Consider the following 21817-nt stretch of genomic DNA (forward strand, 5'->3'; position numbering starts at 1 on the left):
TTTTCCATCTCTCTTTATATATGAAAAATGAAAACCGCAATCAAAGTCATACGACGATTAATTAGATAAAGAGCGATCAAAGCGTAATAATAAAACGCCGGCGATGTTTTCTTGTAATGATTTTAATCGATTAATGATAAGATTGCAGGCGGTTTCCTTAAAAATAGTTAGACGGCAATGACACAATTAAGGAATAAGTTTCGGCACTCACTGAAACAAACGGACAATAAAATATACAGTTGCAGTAAAATTATTGATATCAATTGCATATATTGTAGTTCATGAAATTGTTTATTACCGGGTAATTAGTTAGAACGGGACATCTAGGGGATACCTTGACTGACGATTGTTAAAACAAACTAGTAATAATCATATGCTATAATCTTAAAACAAATGAGGTCATCATCATAAGTGAAAACTAACAACAGGGTAATATTTATCGTGGGGTTTGTATGTTTGATTGTATGTATATAATATGGTTTGTATGTATTTCTGTTCCATTATTGTCGCCTGTAGTCTAAACGCTATAACGAATTTTAAAATATGAGGTATTCTTCCCTAGAGTGTTATCTATACTAATATTATAAAGCGGAAAGATTTGATTGTTTGTTTGTATTGATTAGGCTCCGAAACATCTGAATCGATTTGAAAAATTCACTGTAGGGCTACACTTATTACTAGATATTTTTTAATTCCACGCTAACGTTGTGGACTATTGCTAGTGAAGGATTATAGTCAGTCAGATAGTATTAGTTCGTTATTATTTAAATAAATTAAAAATAAACAGGAACAACTCAACGCAACTGATCCTCTACTTAGTTCTAAATTGTTTGATAACATCCATTGTAAACTTTTACATAACATTTGCTTACTTACACAAGGCTTTTAATATGAATGTTTGTTAATAGTTAATCCCCGCGCCACAATTACGTAATATGGGTTTAGCATCGCTACATAAATAGGTCAGGGGGTTTAATCGGTGACGCATACTTGCGTTAAGAAATTTGGCAGGACATTCCTATAGCTCGTCCAAGCGGTGTATGTAACGAGGGCCAGTCACATGCTGACCTAAAATCACTTGGCAAAGGATTCGCATTGTCTCAGATCCGAGACCACCGAGCTCGGTGGTGCCATAAGTGGCTGGCTTTACTACCCCAATATACGATCATTACATAACCACTTGAAGAGAAGATATATTCACTATCCTTATGTAACAAACTTAATTATAAAATCTATAAATATACAAGAACTAACATTTTTACACTAGAAGGCGGCAAAGGAGCAAGCGCTCATTTGCTGTCTTCAAACTAGCGAATTTAATAGATAGAAGCGTGGATGATGGTTCTAACCGTCCCCTCCTTCGCCAACTCCCCTTCCCATCCCAGTCCATAATAGGATTCTTTGTAACTACAAATTATGCAAAACATCTTGTTTTATGTATTGGCTTTATATAATAAAGACGCATGAAGATGAAGATCTATGATTTTCATTCATATAGTTCGCAGCACATAAATATATTTTATCCCGAGCCTGTGACAACTTCTTGCGTCGGAAAAGATGTTGAATATATAGGAAAAAGGATATTTATGCTATAACTTCGCGATATATTTTACGTTTGGTAATACATCATGAAGTGTTATAAAATATATGTACTTTTTATATACCTTTCCTTAACTAAATATACTCGTATACATATTATCATTTTTCATATATCACTTTTAACGGTTCATTTAAATTTCTTAGCACCTATAATGAGAATATTCCAGGGTCACTTTTATAATAATGTACAATGATATTTAGGTTCATTTTCTACGATACGTAATTAATTATCAATTTAGTTCGTCATTATTTAGTAGGAAATGTGATAGAAAGATGAAAGAGTGATGCATAAGTGATCCTGTAGAATTGGTTCAAGCGAGTTAAATTCGAGCTTTATTTCGTGACAAAGGGGTTAAACAATACGGTTGACAGGACGTCGTACGGATTCCACGAAGGAGTTTTAAGTTACAACTGCGATGCACATTCTGTTATTTTAGATGACGCAATGTTTAAAAAGAAAATAATGAATATAAAACCACTCGTTAAGACTTTTACATAATACATGTCTAAGCAACATTTATATTATAAACTTTAGAAAAATAAATCTGTACCTACTAAAACTAGATATTCTTACAGATTACCTAACGGTAGTGGCATTCATCATACGTATGTCACCATTAAAATCATAAAGTCCAAGTTTAAATTCGTTTGATACTGGGGTCAACATCGCGCATGCGTGTCATAGGTCGGCCGCCACTCACACCGAATGGCCCGTAGTTCCACATTCGTACCGGGACCCGCGAGTCGCATTGAGCGCCCCTCTCGCATACATCGGAAAACTTTGCCAGCCTTCAGGAAGCGGGCCTTTTAAATTTCGCTTCTTTAGAACACTTTAGTTGTGATTACATGTCGTCTAATGTGTAAAACATCGTGTATTATCGCCGAAATGAGGTGGGCAGCGGTTATAGTATTGTTCAGCTTAGTTTTTACAGGTAAGTTTAGTAATTAATTTGAAAAAATAACAGAGGTAAAATAAAGTCCTCATTTGCGTTCATAAAGATTTATTTGCTTGTGATAATTAAAAAAAAAAACTTCCGGCTTGAAATGTACAACATAACGTTTAGATTATTACGTAGTTCGTTTATCAGTTAGTATAACTATTATTTTTGAAGATGATTAATGTCAATTAAATCGACAATTTAGTGCCCATCAAAAATAAAATCAACTTAGATATGAAAAAAGAATATAAAACAGAATGCAAATGTGTTCTTATGCTTTATGATAAAATATCAAATTTTTCTACTATGAATCACAGTGATAAAAGTTACGGAAACATTGTATTAATATTTTTATTATATTTGATACTAATTAGATAACTTTTACCAGGAAATTGTGGTAAAAAATTTAACTTTTTAGTCTCAAGATCATTTTTAGCCATCGTATTTGTAAGTCTTGTAAATTATTATTCAAATTATACACATCCGCCTTGATTTAGTCACCAGATCATATCATCGTCGAAACAATAAAAAAAAATCTTGAATGCATTGGTCATACGTTTAATTGGCGGGTCAGTCCGTGTGTCAATTATAGTTCATTCAACTAAACGAGGTTACACTTTAATATCGTATATAAAAATTACAAGATCTTCCTGTTTTATAAAATGATCAATAACTGAATAAATAAGTTATTTTTTTACGTTATTGTTTTTATCGGTGTTTTGTGACCTCTACTAGCAGTATTTCCACTAACCCTAGTCATCTAAGTTTCTAGTTTTGTAATTTACTAACCAAATATGGATCTCTGTTGTCCGAAATAAAGAATTTTGAATTTGAATAAACAGATGGATTTTGCGGTGTGAGGTCATTGAATGCTTAGTCTTCCCCGAAGTGATATAGGGATAATGCCTCTCACCCTTATACATTTTTTTATTGATTGCATTTCTAGTTTACAGGATGTGCGAATTAATCGGCTTACATGATGTTCGTAATAATGATGTGCAATTTGTTATTATAACTATAAATGAAGAAGATAATTCGCAGCTTTAACATCTTGCCATACCAATATATGCTGCGTGTGTTTGTCCGAGTGTCCACATAAGTAGTACGCAAGAATGTGGGAGCGGTGCACAGGGCGGAAGGCCAAGCCCTAAGGACAATAACCGCTTGAACCTATAACTTATATAAGGCCTCATAATTCAATTTAACGTCAAAAGTCATACCAAGGTCACAGATAAAACATTAATTCACACCCCTTTATTTGCCTAACTTTATCTACAAGTCAAAAGCTAAATCTTGCCCTTTTCGAACAGAAATTTAGGCCATAAATATTTTTCAACAGAAATAAAATAGTTAACTATTTCAGGTTTTTTGAAAATGTATTCTCTTGAACGAATTCGCGAGTGTCAGCTACTTTTGTAAAAAAAAGTTTAATATTTGAAAGTTAATGTAAAATGGAATAAAAATAAAAGCATTGAACTGAGTGAAGTGTTCCGATAGGTAAAATAATGAAGGAAATTTGACGATTTGGTAACTCGAATTTCTAGAAATGTTCAATTGTGAAGATATTCTTTATGACTTTAAATGTGTAAGTACATACTTAATTAACTCAGAACAGGTGGCAAATTACGTACCAATATTATACAGATGAAATAATTCCATTATTCTGAAGCAATCTGAAAGCTATCGAAGCCATTATACTATTAATTTCCATTATTAAATGAAGCTATATTAATAAAATTGGAGTGCCTGTATGTCATCATTGTTAACCTGCCCTTATTTCTATGGAGATTCGGCAGTAGAGTGGTACATAATATTCCATACATTTATATCATCCATACTTTCTTCGGTCTTCCTCTATATTTGGGTCCATCCACAATCTCATTACTTCTTATTTGTGTTAGAGACAAAAATCAACACTGTGCCGGTGTATCGGCGCAGCACTAGACATGTCAAATATCTAACAGACTGTTGAGGGTAGTCTCACAAAAGGTTTTATAAGGAAGCGTGCGCTGCTGCTCGAGGCAGTCTCTCTCCATCCGTCATTGCGGAACGTCTGACATTCTTGTTACATTTTTGTTTACTTACGTTCGGTTTGAATTTATACTATTGCGAAGATTATTTAGAAGTAGAGTTAAATTCACTATTTCGCTGTTAGTTTATTTCTTTTAAAATACTTTTGCATCAAATATCTAACATTTGTGTGATTATCTTCTCACCGCATTAGATATTCGTACCACGTTAACCTTTTACTTCTCAATTATTCCATTACTGGCACTACTTTTAAACTTCTTCTAATATACACATACTTAATTTTATCCCTTCATACAGGGAGTATGTAATATAAAAAAATCAGTTCCGAAACTGGCTGACAGGACCATTTTCAACGGGTTTTTCACTGGAAGGTAGCTGATATATGCGGGAGTATTACTTATAGTATACTTCCATGCTAAAAAAGTCGCGAGCAACTGACAGTAATGAATATAACTCTTTTGTCAGCAAGAACTCAGGTTGTACTTATTCTTTTTATGTATCTCAGCTTACACATTAACATTCTGATGTCACAGATGTTCATGGTCAACGATGAGCTTTTGTAGTTGTTCCTACTGCTAACTTGCACCTTGTGTTACAAAAGAAAAAATACTTTATTTTATCATGGAAAATGAACGTATAAATACCCATTGTACTTTACCAAAATTTTCAGTGCAAACGCAAGTATTGTGAGTTCGTTCATGACATTAATTTATGGAATGGTTCATATTGCCGCTGGATGGTCTCAAATTAAATTCATTTCAATGGCGTCCGGCTAATTGATGACGTTTGTCGCGAGCGCTGCCTAATGGACATATGTGCCATTCAACTTTGTTTATAGAGATGCCAAATGAATTACTTATTATGAAAGACAAGCATAGTATAATTACTACCGTTACGATTTTGTCTAGCAGTTTTATGCTATACCATAGAAGTTTTATGCTTCTAACAAACTGACACGAAAGTAATCCGACACCGAACCGAAGCTTAATGAGAAACCGAAGCGAAAACGGAACAAAGAGTTTTCTCCAAGTTAGATTTCGTGCTGGGAGCCTGGCTGCTAAATGGCTCGCTACTTCTAGCGTTTCTTCAAACCAAATCCACATCAGATTAGATGTGCGAAATACCGCGTTCCAGTATCTCAGTTTACATACATATTACAAAGCCATTTAAATTTGCGAAGAAGATATCGATTACTTGTTCTAAAAATAAACAAGTGGGTTCAAATTAAATTAAGAATGAAGTATTTACGTAGGGTTATCCCACAAACCGTTCCAAATGAATTTGTAAACTTGTAAATATTCGGTAAAAGCGTTGAAACTGAGTACGATGGCGCTAGCTAAATAAAGCTTGAGGATACACCGCCGCCGACCAGGTATAACATCTAAATAAATGTCAGGGTTTCAAAACTAAAATACCATACAAACTTGCGCATACATTTACATTTATTTTTTACAAAATTTTCGAAGCTAAGGAACAATTATCATTTTGCGAAAATAATTCCAAAAAATTTAAAATTCAAAATTCATTTATTTGCCATAAATAGGGTACAGTTATTAAGATGTTAAATTTAGTTAATGTTGATTTTATAAAGATAGGCAAATAGTTAAATAACTTGTGGTTTACGAAGCAATCTCCTTTACACATTATATCTAAAAATAGAATTTCCCTAATCCACCAGACTTCGATAAATAACATGAGTCATGATTGGTAAACTTTGGTATTAACATTTGATTGATGTAATCTTTGAAATAGGTACGATTTCACTTGGCTACGTGCCAAATATAACTGCCTTAAGTTAATGCGATTCGGGATTTACCAGTAAATCCTAGTATATCCAATGACTAAGTGTGTTTACGTTATATAAATTAATGAAATTCCATAGACATGTCTTATAAAAATTGTCTTCTTAAATCTTATTTTCTCACTGGCCAGTAATACTTTAAGAAATCAATGGTCTTTTTGAATGTCAATAATTAGTAATAATAAAATAAACCTATTTAAAATTATTTTACGAATATTTAGAGTTTGTAATTTCCAGATTTACGGAAAAAGTATAGGAGTTATGCGAATCACGTTATTTAAAAGTTTGCCAAACGTGTCTAACTTTATCATGAAAATTGCGTTATATTCGGTACCGTGTTATTTAGTATATGTATATAACGTTGAAAAACTTTTTGAAATAAAAACTATGTGCTATGATTATACTTAAAAATGTTTTAAATGGATGTAAATAAAATCAACGTTTTTTTGAAAGCAGCAATAAAATCTTTTAAGTAGTGAATCTGTAAAAGACACTTAGAAAAGACAATAGAAAACTAATTAACTAGACTGGCTGAGACACTCCGAGTAACTTATTATTCAAAATCGGTTAAACATATACGGTATAAGATGTTAAAATTCAAATTAAAACGCAAAAAACATAACAAAGAAACATAACTGGTTAGATTGTTTTATTTCACCGGACTATTTTTATCGATATTGAAATTTCATTGTCAAAATGATGAAAAAACTCGTTTTTGTGTGATATCAAAAAAATAAAGCTAAAAATGTCGAAAGTCGAAGTTTAATTAAATTTTTTGTTCAGCTGTTTATCGTTAAAACGAGCTCAAAGCAAAATTTAACTCGTCGCTATTTGAAACGTTTCAAATGTTCATTCATGGGCAGATTCATTAAACTGCTATGTAATACAAATAGCTACCATGTGACTACACTTTTCCGTTTTGTCAGAGTTCAAAGCTATATTAGTTTGTCAATAAATTGATGGATGTAAAAGAGTCTTATTTGGATGGCTATGTCTTCTGTCAAGCATAAAATTGTGTACGGCTCAATTTACTCAAAGATACGCAGCGATAACGACGTCTGTCATTTTTGCTGCTTGCATTTATACCGTTTACCAAAGTCGATAACGATCTTTACAGTTAAACTTTGCATACTAAAGCAATTGTAGTAGTTTTTAACATAGTCGCAGTACTCTAGGGGTTTCAGGGTCATCTTCAGAGTCAGCCATTTTAATTTTGTTATGTTGAAAATTCCTTCCTGGAAACATCGACGACAAAACGAATAAATAAGTTTGTGACACAGTCTAGCGTTCTAATTAGGCAAAAAAATCTTCTCACTAATTAATTATTAACAACGGTAGTGCTTGGAGTAGAACTTTTTTGGACTTTTTGCATTTTTATGTAGTCCAATTTGTGAATTAAAGCTTGATTTTTTTAATTAAAGATAAGAACAAAAACTTAAATAATCTTCTATGCCAAGAAATTGTGTTTAGGATTTTTTAACACCTAATATTTTAACTTAGGTATTAGGTATTTTACCTAATAATTATTTGTGTTGTGGATGTTGATGGGCGGATTATTTAACATCAGGCTGGTTTGGTGTATATGCCTATGCGTTATAAATTTAACAAAAAAAGAATAGGACTTATCTACTCTTAAAATGAAATATAGATTATTTATACGGTGTACGCAATAAAAAAGTAGCAAATGGAATAGTGAAAATAGGCATGCAATTAAACATTGTCATGAAGGTTGTTATACTATTTGTCGTATATTAGGAAAGTTTGCGATGTTTCATGGGAATAGGTTATGTGAGGTCGTGTGGTGCGTGGGGGAGGGGGCGTGTTGGGCAGGCGCGGCTCAGTTACAACGTGTCAGGCCCTGGAGGCAATAACCTGCTTAATCTAAAGGCCGGTATTAACATCAAGCTAACTGTTTTTTATTTAATTATGACATTATAGAAATAAGTTAAAAATTATCTCTTACTGCACAAGATAGAAAAATTATAATTGTAAACAGACGAATTTTAATTTAATTTGTTGAAAGGTTTAATAACAATATTTATTTTTAGCATATACACACAAGTATTGATATTTATTTATTTAGATAGGTAGATTATTTTTAATTAGAGTAGTAAATAAATACAATTAGCGAATATACCCAATACTGCATGTACGAGTAACTTGATACATTTTCCATTTTTGATATAAATGAAAATTTACATTCCTCCTAACTTCGTAATTTAACTCAGTGAATGTGAGATGTACGAAACTCGCGGGACATTTCCCTCAACACTGCTAAAGTGGAAAATTGTTGAATAATGAAACGAAATAGAATTAAAGAATAATGGATTCGGAGCCAACATTTTTTGTGATACTTTTTTGTCATTTTTCATACCGAAATGTCAGATTACTATGCATAATAATATAACGGTTATCAGCAAAGTTACTTTATATTTTAATTTCAGATTGAAAGAAACACTTGTATAGTTTAGGCTTCATGTTCAAAATACAGGAATGAAAAACAAGGTTCACACACAACAATCCTTGTTGATACACTTTATTGATAACCGGTGGCGTTGTAGTGGCAATGTCCTAGCTTCGATTTTTTTACATGTTTATTGCATTGGTTATTTGTTTTCTTAGATTCATGTTCCTACATTATCTTGTTTAACACGAAAAGATTAAGTCTTTAAATTCTACTACGCAAAAATAAATTATTCCATCCACTAATTTATTTATCTTATTTTATTTTGTGCAGGTAATTATAATATAAATATTAAATTAAATCATATTATGCAGCTGACCCGCGCTGATGCTACGCATAGTATCGCCCACATACCAAATACTTCATTTAATTTGTTCCCCTCATAACATGTGAACTGGAAATCGCTTCATTATAAAATAATGCATTAAAAAGATAATTTTGTTCGTTTGAATAAGAATTTTCAATTACATTTTAATTACTTCAATGAAAACATTTCGGATAATTTGTCTTTTAACGTAATACGAAAATAAATGAGCTCGGAGAATAAAAAAAAATTGATTGCTCGAAATCAAAATCGGCTTGAATTCAGTTTGACTTATGTTGATTCAAGATCCATTTACAAAATTAAAAAGATTTCTATTCATAGAAAATCATGTTCCGGTTGCTGAATCTATTTGATATTTCGTCCTTCGCTTTCATACTTACTTTGTATTATTGGCGTGATAGTCAGAGGTTGAATCTTTCAACAAATCTTCTATGTTTGAGTCTATTTAATTTAGACGATGTATAAAAAATGTATAAATGTTACAACTTTAATCCGAAATAACTTAATAAAAATCCGTTAAAACATTGTTTTTCGCATTTTTCATTAAAAGTTTACAAAAAAAATAACAAAAATCCTAAACATTAAATCAAAGCTGAAAGTTAGACGGAAAGTTTAATTAAATTTTAGCCACATATTTAAGTCTAAATTGTCCTTTCGTTAGACTCATACCGGCTCCCGCTCCTATGAATATTTCAGACGTCCCTGACCTCTTTCATTAAACAGTTCACTTACGAATGCGAATGTATTATGAATGTATGTGAGTATAAAAAAGGTATTATTAAAAATTTCAAGTACAGTTGCACATGTAATGTACTGTAGTAACTTTTCCCTCCGGTAAAAAAATCTGAATAATTTTAATTTACAATCGCTAATATTCATTTAACATTCACTTATTGTTATAAAAATAATAAAAAGACGACCAGATTTAACTTAAAAATTGAAATTAGTCCACAAAAGCACTTTGACATATATGTTTTTAAAAATCAAAGCGCTACCTTACTAATAATGTTTGCAAATATTCGTATATAATAGTTTAAATCTTTGTCGAAATACATTTCGTGACTTAATATGAAAAATGATCATGCAAAATTGCCTAAGTCACGCCTATTGTGGCACTTTATAACTCCTAATGTTTTTTTAGGAGTAATAAAGCAGTGAATGATGTTATAAATCTGGATAGAACATAATGTTACAAATTTTAACATATTTACACGTTTTTCTTATATTTTACATGTTAAACATGTTAAACAAAATGTTCATAAAATATTTTTATTTTAGCTATTTTTAGCTAGTTAATTCTAATTAAATAAGTACTTGTTATTCTAGTAACATAACATTTATATTTACAAAACACTGAAAATGATGTGTTAAAGTCCGTATTCAAAATAAAAATCTATGCATAGATTTTTATTTTGAATCTATCTTAGTTGTTAGGTTATATACTATATATGTAATCTTATTTATTTATAGATTACCCGAGTGGAATATTATCCTATTATATCTGTTACGATTCTGTTTAGTTAGTGCTAACGAGCTGGCTACTAGAAGCGATATATTTTATACAATACCAAGATGTCAGGACACGATTGGGTTCTTTATAGACGTCGCAGCAGATAACTTCTATGTTTTAATAAAAATATAAATATAATAGATTTTTTTGTGTAGTTTTTTTATTTATTAATATTTTCATTATAGTTTATTTTTTTATTAATAATTTTGTGCACCATCATTCGAATGCCTATTTACGTACTAATCTTATTACTTATATCTGATTGATTTGATCAAAGTATACTTTCGTATAGTATGTGTTATCTCATTTTAATCAATAATAATAATAATAATACATTTTATTTATTTACAGTTACACAAGTTACTACAGTACATTACATGTGCAACTGTACTTGAAATTTATACACAGTTATTACAAAGAAATTTTAGGTTGAGGCACCCTTTTAAGTAAGTACATACTTGTGTCAGGATGCCCCGTTCTTCCATAACATATGAAATTTTATATCAATGTTCTTAATAAAAAAATATTTATTTGATAATTGTGAATTTGTTTCGACCTTGTAAGTTGAGAAATTTATATTGGAAATTTGACGATTCTAAGCAACATACACATTTTTTCATTTGATATTATAATATAATAGATTTTCATTAATAAATATGGTTCAACCTTATGTTCTAGCGGTAGTAGCACTAAGCCTAATGAAGATCTGAAAACATAAATTTACTAGAATTAAATCGAACCCAGTAATATTAGTAATACAAGTTTCTCTTCTCGTAACTGAGCTACGAAGTCAAATATTTTCGCTGAAAAGTTTTCATAGAGGGCGTATTGAGCGGTCTCATTTCGAAGCAATAAATTACTGAATATCTCGCGCCGCTTGGCCACGCGGATACTCTCAAATTTAATTCATTTCAGTGTCGACGGGCTAATTGGTGACGTTGGCCTTTTCAATATGCTCGAGTTAAAGCTGCACGTGTAATTATCATTAAATTTAATCTAAACATTTATAAGATTTTCTTGTACCGCTTGCATATTCGATAACTCATCCAAACAAGCATACATCGGAGAACAAATGTTATCTAGAGGCCTGCCATTTTGATATTTACAGATATCTTACGATACATTAGAGATGGAATGGATCGATATATATATTTTTTAATAACATGTTTATATCATGAGGTATTAGTACAAATATTAACGTAGTTAATGAGATTATTGGGTATGTTTTCAGGTATGAATTATAACATGCCGTTATTTAAATACTTAGTTAAATAAGTTATTTAAAAGTATAAGATTTTATAAATATTCATAATAAATCAAAGTAAACTTGTAGTGTTCTTAATATTGTTTATGAATAATTTATTCAATACCTTTAGACTATGTAAGATTTTGATTCAATTCTTTTGTTGACCTCCTTCCGTTGCTGACACTTCATTCGACCCTTTTACCTATATCTTATCACATATGCAGATTAGATTTGTAACGGTGACAAGGTGATTGTCACTTTCTTTTAGGAATATTACGAATTCAAATATTGTTTTGTGAAATGATAAGAACAATAAAGCGATATACGTACCTCGAAAATGACAAATACTCGATGATCACCAATTTACTAATAAGCAATTTCAAAGACCAATGAATTCAATGGAAGCAATAAATGATAACGAAAGCCTTTACCTTCCTTTAACGTTGATCAAAATGTACTTTTATTATTTAATAGTTTTTGAAAATTATAATAATGTACATAGTTAAAAATGTGTAATGTAAGTAAATTCAGAGTGTATTATAATTAAATAAGTTCGAAACGTTTGCGGGTTTCAGTAACTGAATGTGGTTAAGGATCAAAAACTTTTTGAAAGCGACGAATAAATAAGAGAAACAAATTGTAACATTCGTAAAACCGCTAAATATAAAGGTGAAAGGGCTTTAAGCTAGAATAACATTACAGTAAATATGTATAAAGTTTAGTTATAATGTGTTTAGACGGAAATTAAATATACGTCGGACTAGGTAAAATTTTGTTGAAAATGGTTTTTGTTCAAAAGTTACTTCGTGGTCTAAATATTTGAGGTTTTCGTTATATTAATAAGAAGAGTAGAAATAGGCTTAAGGAGTACATAAACATTTAAATTTGGATTTATATTCAAGGTTTAGCGTCGTCGCGACATCGTGGCAACTTATTGCCACGGTCTGAAACCTTAGTTTCAGCCTCCAAAATAATACGCAATATGCATTTTATCGTGAAATAAATAGCACTTCTCTCAACCCGGTAGAAAATTAATTTGACGCTGGTTGTGTTTTTAAAATATACAGTAAAAGAAAGAATCGTATTAAATATAGTGAACAGAGATTAAGGAGTGCCAGTCACATTGCTCTTTGTACAGGTATTTTTCAACATCTCAGGTGTAAAAGTTTAATTAGGAAAGTAGAGTTACAGAGAGAGTGCTTAGTACTGTTTGTAACTAAATGTTTAAAAATGTAGTGATAATTTAAAAGAATGGTCTCTTGTTTGTTTATAAGTTGTAAGTTACTCATAGTTAATAGTCGTTTTAATTGTTATTGTCATAAATAAATATTTAGCTAAATATGTGTCTATAATGAGCCCTTCAAATTATTACTTAAATCTAAGATATTTCGCGTAATATAATCTATTTTTGAGTTTTCATTTCGACTAATTTAAAATTTGGAAGAAATATGTATTAAAAAAATATTAATCTGTTCTGAAACATGTTACGTCGCATAATTTGAATACGTAAAATAAAGAAAATCTTATCGTAACTACGCGAAGTTAGAATTTACTATATTTGTCTCAAATATGCAATTGAAATAAACGAAAAACTCATTTTTTTAATGAAATTTGCGGACGATTATAAACGGGAATACTAACAAAATCCAAACTGGTAAAAAATCTACGCCTACGTAAAAAAGGAATTAAGGGTTTGGCGAGCGAGTTTTTGTTGTCAATTTATTACGTAACTTTGACCCATCTATCAGGCTAAAGAGGACAATGACCTCGCCTTAACTATAACTGACTAACCCTCCCATGAGTACCATATTGCTAAGCTTCGGAACTCTTGTTTTGACATTGTTTTAAAGTGGTCTACCCAAGTATTTGACTGTAACTACTTTTTGACTATAACTTCAATTTACCGGAATCTTTACAATTATTCTAATTAATAATATGTTATGTTATAATTACTTAGGACATTATTTTTGAACATGACTACTTTAGTTAATATAGTTTCATTAAATAAGACTATTTCTATGTATATTAGTAATATATAAAATAATGTAATATTACTTTACCTAAATGGAAATACAACTTAAAGAAATTATCATTTCAAACTAGTTGGCGTTTAAGTTAGCAGGAAGTTTTCAACTTTGAATTTACAAATTTAGATAAATATGACTTGACAAGTATTACCATAAAAATTTAAATATTTGTACATGAAATATATTTAATCAATTAAACTATGTTAAATATAGTAAAATCTGACCTATTTATTATAATTAATGTGGAGATAATAAAAATGTAAATGACAACGGAACGAAAAAAACGAAAGGTTTGAAATAGCAAAAGAAAGTAAAATAGTATCAGCAGTGCTGACTCGATGTACTCGTACATAGATAAAATAATTTAACAATCAAGTAAAATTAAAAATTAAACTAATAATAATATAGGAACAGGTTTAGCTTTCATGTTTTATTTAGGCAAGTTTTAATTATAACTACTTATGTTTTGTAATTTTAAACTTATATAAATAGAATTGCCACGATTTGAGATATTGGGTTACGAAACAATAAATATTTTATTACAAGTTTTATTCACACACAAGCGCGTAAACAACTTGAGAAGAAAGAAAACTAATAAGAAAACAAAACAGATGTTGCCACAATAATCTTATATTGTAGCTGAATATGGATTAGCAAATAAAACTAGAGAACAAATCATATACATACGCAAGAAGAATAACTTTGCCCATATTTTTACAACTTTAAGTTAAACGCGCACTTTATGAGTGATTTTAAGAAAGTATTATAATTCTGAGCGCGATTGCCGTGGATAACTCATGAATTGTAATTGAGTAATAATTTATTCACCAATCATGAATTTTCACTTCGTAGATTCGGATCTCATGAAAATAACATAAAAAGCTTAAATCTTTAGCTGGTTTTATGATGACTCCTCTCTATTAAAGCTTAGTTTTAAAATGTTTAAACATTCTTAATTTAACGAATTTGTTTTAAAAAATAGCGAAATGACTAGTTCAATTGTAAAGAAATAAAATTTTTAAAACCATTTTTAGAAACGTACTAAGTAATGAAAACTCTCTTTAATATAGGAAACGTAGGAAAACATACACAAGTTGAAGGGAGGATATATATGAAGAGTAATGTGTGTTGGAAATATAAGCGATTTTGTCCGTGGTGTATAAATCAAATTGAAAGGATCCTTCTGACGAATAGGAAAGGAAAATAAAACGATACGTGGAATGCCTACAATGTAAGTGATCCTAAAAATTAAGTTGAGCCCAGGAAACACTGGTGCCTACTAAATTAAGATTGGATGTTTTGTGCGTGTTTCCATCTTACATGAAGGTAATATTTTTATAGTAATTATCAGTATTCATTTGGGTTTATTTTATATGTGAACTTCATCGTGACCTAAATAAAAAATCAAATGGCTACAGGAAGTCAATTGGCGGCTAATTCGGCAAGTGAGGTCTAGTTCGATTTGTTTTCTAACGAACTTCCGGGCTAATTGACTTTAATTTAAAAATAACAATAAGTATAAAATATGTGTTTTTATTTTACTTTTTAGACGTATCCATTTCATAAAGTATAAATTTCACAGTGGTCGAAGCAGCTATAACTTGTGGTATTGTAAGGTGTAAGACAATGATTTATCGCCGTACACCTAGGTACTGCGATTACAGTTTTTGGCAGCGCGCGCCGCGGGAATCTGCTGCCGCAAATTAATGGTCCTCCTGCATTGCTTTTGACATTTTTAACTGCAAACCTATAAACAACATATCACTTTCTTTTGATAACGAAATTTACTACAATACCTTCAAATCCTACAATTTATCAAAGCTATACTTGTTTATTTTTAAATTTTAGTTCATAGTTTACCATTTCATATGTCGTGTGTAAATATTTTAATATAAACCTAATGGTGAATGGGTTTGTTTAATCGATTCAAAGATTAGGTATACGTTACTTACGGAGGATAAATAAATCATCTCTATAACCCTTCTATGATGAATTGAAACATACTTACAAAATGAAACTATTCCATACCTATAAATTTGGTACAACATCTAAACCCGAATCATACACAAGTGTATTATTTACATAGATTAAAAACTAAAGGGCTTACGCTTCGTTTCCAATCCACATGTCTGATTATACATATTGCTGGAACGTATTTTATTTAGAACTAATAATGGAAATACTTCTATATGAATACAATGTAAATTAGTTTCCGAACAATACTCATATAGCTTGCGAGAGCGAGTCGCTTTGACTTGAGTTATTACATTTGTTTATTAAGCTTTTTAAGATTCAGTGCAAACGTGTTTCATAAATCACTGTACGCGTTGTGTTTCAGGCTTATGTCGCATATTTCGTTTATTTTGTGCAAATATGAAATGCAGTTTGGTTTAAAAAAAGGCAGCATTAAAAGTTAGGTACATTTAGTAATGTTTACAATGAAATTTATTAATAATATATTCTTTTACATTATTAAATCAAACAACCGCTAAACTTACGTTTTGTATTTATGTACTGAGCTAGTTTCGGGATAGCATTTATTAAAAAAAAACTGTATACATTCTTATTTAGGTTACTACATACATTTGAACATAAAGTTTATGTGTTGGATTCCATCATAGTTAAATAACGTTTACGTGATGTTTAACGATGTAGTCATAGGGGACGCTCGTGTAGTTGAAATACACGAAGGACGTTGGATGTTTACACAATGAGGAGTTTCTTTCGTAAGGATGTCCTTTGGACTAAACTATATGTATTTTTCATACTTGAGTATATTTAATAAACTATAAGGCTTCAATAAATTCACTTCCATTTAATGTATAATTGGATTAAAATTAAACACATAATTCCCAAAAGTTGCCAATGAAACGGTAATAATAATAGAAGATTAAGGGCCTGATACAAAAGGCAGTTATTTTAGAAACCGCGCGCATAGTTAGGAGGTTCCTGTCTCTGTAGCCCACACCACTGGTTGTTTGAGTAATGGGATTCCGCAGCCGGTGGTATACTATTTTTTATATAATAATATTTTGTTAATTTTTTTTTTTTATCAAATGTATTATATAAATAATAAGAGAATAAATGAATAAGTATAGGATGATATAAATTAATATAGGGGAAAGCTTGGTGGTAGCATTTCATACAATATTGGCTCTTGCTTGCAGACAAATAAGATTCCTGGCAGCGAGTATTCCATTCCTGCGGGACGTAATTAACATTAATAAACATTGAGCGTGGAAAGCGCCTGTCCGGCCAGTCTTCTGCACAACGCCTTTAATTACGAATAATTGTTGGCACTCGAGGAACACAATACCGGAAATTGTATGCATTGGCTAATACTAAAATTTTTAAATACTTAATCATATGATATCGAACAAACGACGAGTGTACAAGTCTTATTACTATATCAAAAGATGCTTTATTTTTCAAAAAAACAGAAAAGATTTTTAAGGAGTTTGTTACCTTACGATGATTACGAAATCTAAATTAATGTAATATCTTTATTCATCTTGAATAGTTTGTTTCTTTGATCGTAGTAAGATACTGAAAATAACAATGAAGACAAGTGGGTTTTCTGTTTTTTTCCTTTTTTGTATTCTCCTTTCTTTCTTCGCACTTTCATGCGCTTCATATAACTTTCAGGTTCATTCCTAGAATAGGATTTTCAAAGAAAGTCTTATAAGCCATATACTCTTATTTAACATATATATACTATATAACAAAGTTGCGAAACAAACAAAAATAAGAAATTTTTCTGTCTAAACATAAGTTTATAAAAATACTTTTAATATTGTTAAATTACAAAACTTGTTCTATTGTTTTCGAATAGAACTTTGCTTCCTAGCATATAGTGAGTTAGTTCTTTGAAATTTTGCTTTAGAAAGTTTTTATTACATTTTAGCTTACCTTGTTCTTAAATTAAAAGTTATCTTGTAATACAAGTCCGTAAACTTGTGAGCCTGTGGCACGTAGCTCATCATACTGCTGTTACGAAATTACGAACATATACCTCGTTCATACAAAGTTTGTATTAAACTACATCGACAAATTTCCACAACTATGGAAGGTATATGTGCATTATTAAGTGTTTCAAATACATTATCAGGAATATAAACGAATATGTTATGAAACTTTACATTTAATATGTTTAGAATTCAATGTTTAACTGTTCAAATTAATATTAAAATAAATGATAGCGCAAAAATTAGTTTTTTCGATTATCTTACTAGCTACTAACCAATATTAAAAATTCTTTCACCAAAAGAACAAAATAATCATGTCGAGCTCTGTTTGCTAGTTAATGAAACGCAGACATGTAAATGAGTTCAACGCTAAATCAAAATTTACCTTGCAGTATATTCTTGAAAACGAATTTGCTAAAGACGTCATAGTATCAGGTATTGATTGGCTTACTTTCTGAATTACGCCTCTTCAGGATGGTTGCCAACGTAAAGATGATCTGCTGGCATCGATCTGGCCCGTGATGTCACGGGCGCCGGTCGGGCGCGCCAGCCCGTCGCCGACGCACCCTCGCGCGAGGGATGAATTGTCTGACCTCAATCTCAGTTTTACAGTTGACTGGGCAATAGAATTACCGCAGACGCCTCGTTTCATTTTTACATAAGTAGCGGCAAACGTATTAACATGTATTTATTATTTAAACTGATTCATATTTTGTATAACTACTTTAATACATACAATTAATAAAACAATTCGATAAGGCCTCGATACAAAAGGAAGTTATAAAAATACACGTCTTATACGATTTAAGTAATTTTTTTGTCTGTTCTAAGCACTCAATCGCAATTTATTTCACTTAAATGTACTTAATGTTGTATTAATTTGTTTCACTTCTTCCTACAATTCATATTTCTGTACTAATTCTCTTAAAATACTACACTAAATCTTATTAAAAATCTATCACAGATTAATAGAATAGAATAAAGAAAATATGAAATGAAATATATTTCATCGTAGGCGAGCATCCATTGTACCGTAGAAGCTTTTCCATCGAGTTAATCCGACATCGGGTTTGATGCTTCGCTTACTGAATTGAATTTACTTGTAGCAGTTGATTGCCTAGTAGTTCCTCTATGTATCAAAAGAAAGATATTCACATAAAAAATTCTCAATCTGTTTCCATTTTCCATTTTTTTTCCATCAAAAATCTAGTAAACGGGATAAAATTGTAACCTAAATCTTTATACCATATGTAAGGCTTAATGTTAGAAATTTGACCTATTCAGAAATTTATTGCAATCTATTATTGTAATATGTATGCCAGAGGAGTTTCAGAGAAAAATATTTTGTTGCGCCATTTGGCACTGTTTCCACATTTATTCTACTTTCGAACTTTGAACTAAAATATTTTCGAGTTTTATATGTTCTGAACTATAAATATATCCCCTTTTCTAACAAATAAATAGCACCTAACTCAGTTGTAAGTTTTAATAACAAAAATGTTTATTACATAACTAAGACATTGTAGTGTTTTTAAAACAATCGATTCATCTTCAGTTGGAAAACTACGTAATTTTGCCTCAAATAATGACTTATTAAAATATTTTACATATTTTATAACCATTAGCTAGTTTTTTTTTTTTTTTTTTTTAAGTTAAACTTCAGACTACTATAAAGCAATTCGTCGGTAAATCTTTTGTATCCCTCCGTATATTACGTATTATGTATGTTTAAAAAAAACAATTTTATTTATGTTGGCGTATAATATTATAATAAACTTTCCAACGAATATGACCTATTTATAACTGTTTGGCAAATTCGAAACATTAATACTACTTGATAAGTTCTGTACTCTGTAACGTACAAACATCAAATTCAATCATTAGTTTGAGTGGTAGGAGTATTTACGCGGAAACAGTTCTAATGGTATTAACTCTGTCACCTTGTCAAGTTTAAGCCTATTACGTAGACGATGGGGAGGGGGTGGAATTAATGACGTCCATATAAATTGATGAGCAAAAACAGTAAAAAATACGGCTCAAAAATTACATAATCTGTCACCTCATCATTCTCTTGCCATATGGCTCACTCACGTAGGATCTGCTCAGCAAGTTTTCCTCCTTCAGATCGACTTATCTTTTGTTTTTTCAGTTGTCACTTCTTAAATGGAATTTATATCTTACTAATATTATAAACTAGCTTTTACCCGCGACTCCGTCCGCGCGGAACAAAAAATAGGAAACGGGGTAAAAATTATCCTATGTCCTTTTCCTGGTTCTAAGCTACCTGCCCACCAATTTTCAGTCAAATCGATTCAGCCGTTCTTGAGTTATAAATAGCGTAACTAACACGACTTTCTTTTATATATATATAGATAAGATGTGAATAATATGTAGGTGGATGGATGGATGCATATTTGAAGGTATCTCCGGAACGGCTCATCGGATCTTGATGAAATTTGGCATAGATGTAGAACATAATTCCGCGCGAACGGAGTCGCGGGCGACTACTAGTAACCTATAAAAGCTAGTATTTCTTTCCTCTGAACAGATAGGGTTAGATCTATACTCTGCAATATAGAGGTACAACAAAGTAATATAACGGACGGGCCGATTACAATCGGTACAAATATTTGTTTAGTGTAGTCCGTATCTGATTATAATACACGAATTATTTAGTAAAATACATATAAATACATATATAAAGTGTAGCAATAATGGTTAAATATATTACATAGGTAAAGCCTCGCAATATATATATATATATCGCGTTGGTATATATATTAACATATGGTATGGATTTTCACAAATGTTGTGAAGTAACCAAGTAATTAAGACCACATTAAAGTATCTATCTATAGTATATGTAAGCTTTTAGCTTACAATTAATTGCTGATAGAGGTAATTTATAGTAGCGGTAACTTAAAATAGTGATAGAGCGCACAATAATATCTTTTGCATACATTGGCCGGCTCGCCCGGTGCAATATCACAATCATACAGAAGACAGGCGAGAAGTGGAAGTAATTGCGCGTTTTGTCTCATGAGTCTGCATGCCGAAGGCCTAATTTTTGTCCCCTCTCTACCCTTATCATACAAGGAAAGGATGGTAAGAGTATGTGGATTTGGCAAGGGAAGTCACGTATGAAGGTAAAATATCCTCTTTCTATTCGTCACCTCCTCGATTGATGACAAGTAGACAACGCATCTGCAAATGCAGATGACTATGGTCAGCGATCACTTCGCTGTTTTAGCGAATAACGGCGAAAGGTTTGTCACCATGTAATATAAAATAAATAGAAATCATTAAGTGCTTGAGTTATTATGAAATAATACAATTTTTAAAAGATCAATTTAACTTTATAAATGAACATTACCTGTGCTAGTAGTTAATTTGAATCATGAGTCCGTAGGTGTACTCCCTTGAAACTAACATAACAACCTTGAATCCAGGGACTACATGTTTTCCTGCTCTACTGACCTACAATACTTCAGTGACGTCATCAGACGAAGGCGACGCAGCGTCGCCACATGCGGCGCCCGCGAGCCGTCTGCCGTCTTTAAATCTCAAACAATCTCTTCGCATTTGTCTATTATATCTATTTGAATTGTGAAACCGTCTTCAAAATAGACTGCAATAATATTCCAAGATAACATTTATGAAAAATATTTTGTATAAAGTGAGGCCAACATTTTAAAGAAGTGAAAGAAATAATTTGTAGTTTCATTTTTTAAAAGTTCAGTTGAACCACTGTTAAAGTCAATTAATATATTTAGTTTCATTGACTATTATATATCTATTCCATTCAAATATAATCGAGATTGTAAAAGACAGAAGCATCATAATAGTTTTGAAACAAAACTCAACAAAGAATTCATAACATTTGACCCAAGCTTGAGTAGAAAGATTTTTAA

The 21817-nt window shown here is 31.0% G+C and overlaps 1 protein-coding gene across 1 annotated transcript in view; it reads left to right on the forward strand.

Annotated features, from left to right (window-relative positions):
- The first annotated feature begins 2302 nt into the window (after positions 1–2302).
- Positions 2303–21817, forward strand: part of LOC106714869 (neural cell adhesion molecule 1) — a 30307-nt gene continuing 10792 nt past the window's right edge. The window contains exon 1 of the mRNA XM_014507989.2: positions 2303–2531. Within this exon, the coding sequence (XP_014363475.1) occupies positions 2456–2531 (76 nt within the window). The 5' untranslated portion in view covers positions 2303–2455. The remainder of the gene's footprint in view (positions 2532–21817) is intronic.

This window comes from Papilio machaon, chromosome 7 (assembly GCF_912999745.1).
Source record: "Papilio machaon chromosome 7, ilPapMach1.1, whole genome shotgun sequence".
Classification (NCBI taxonomy): domain Eukaryota; kingdom Metazoa; phylum Arthropoda; class Insecta; order Lepidoptera; family Papilionidae; genus Papilio; species Papilio machaon.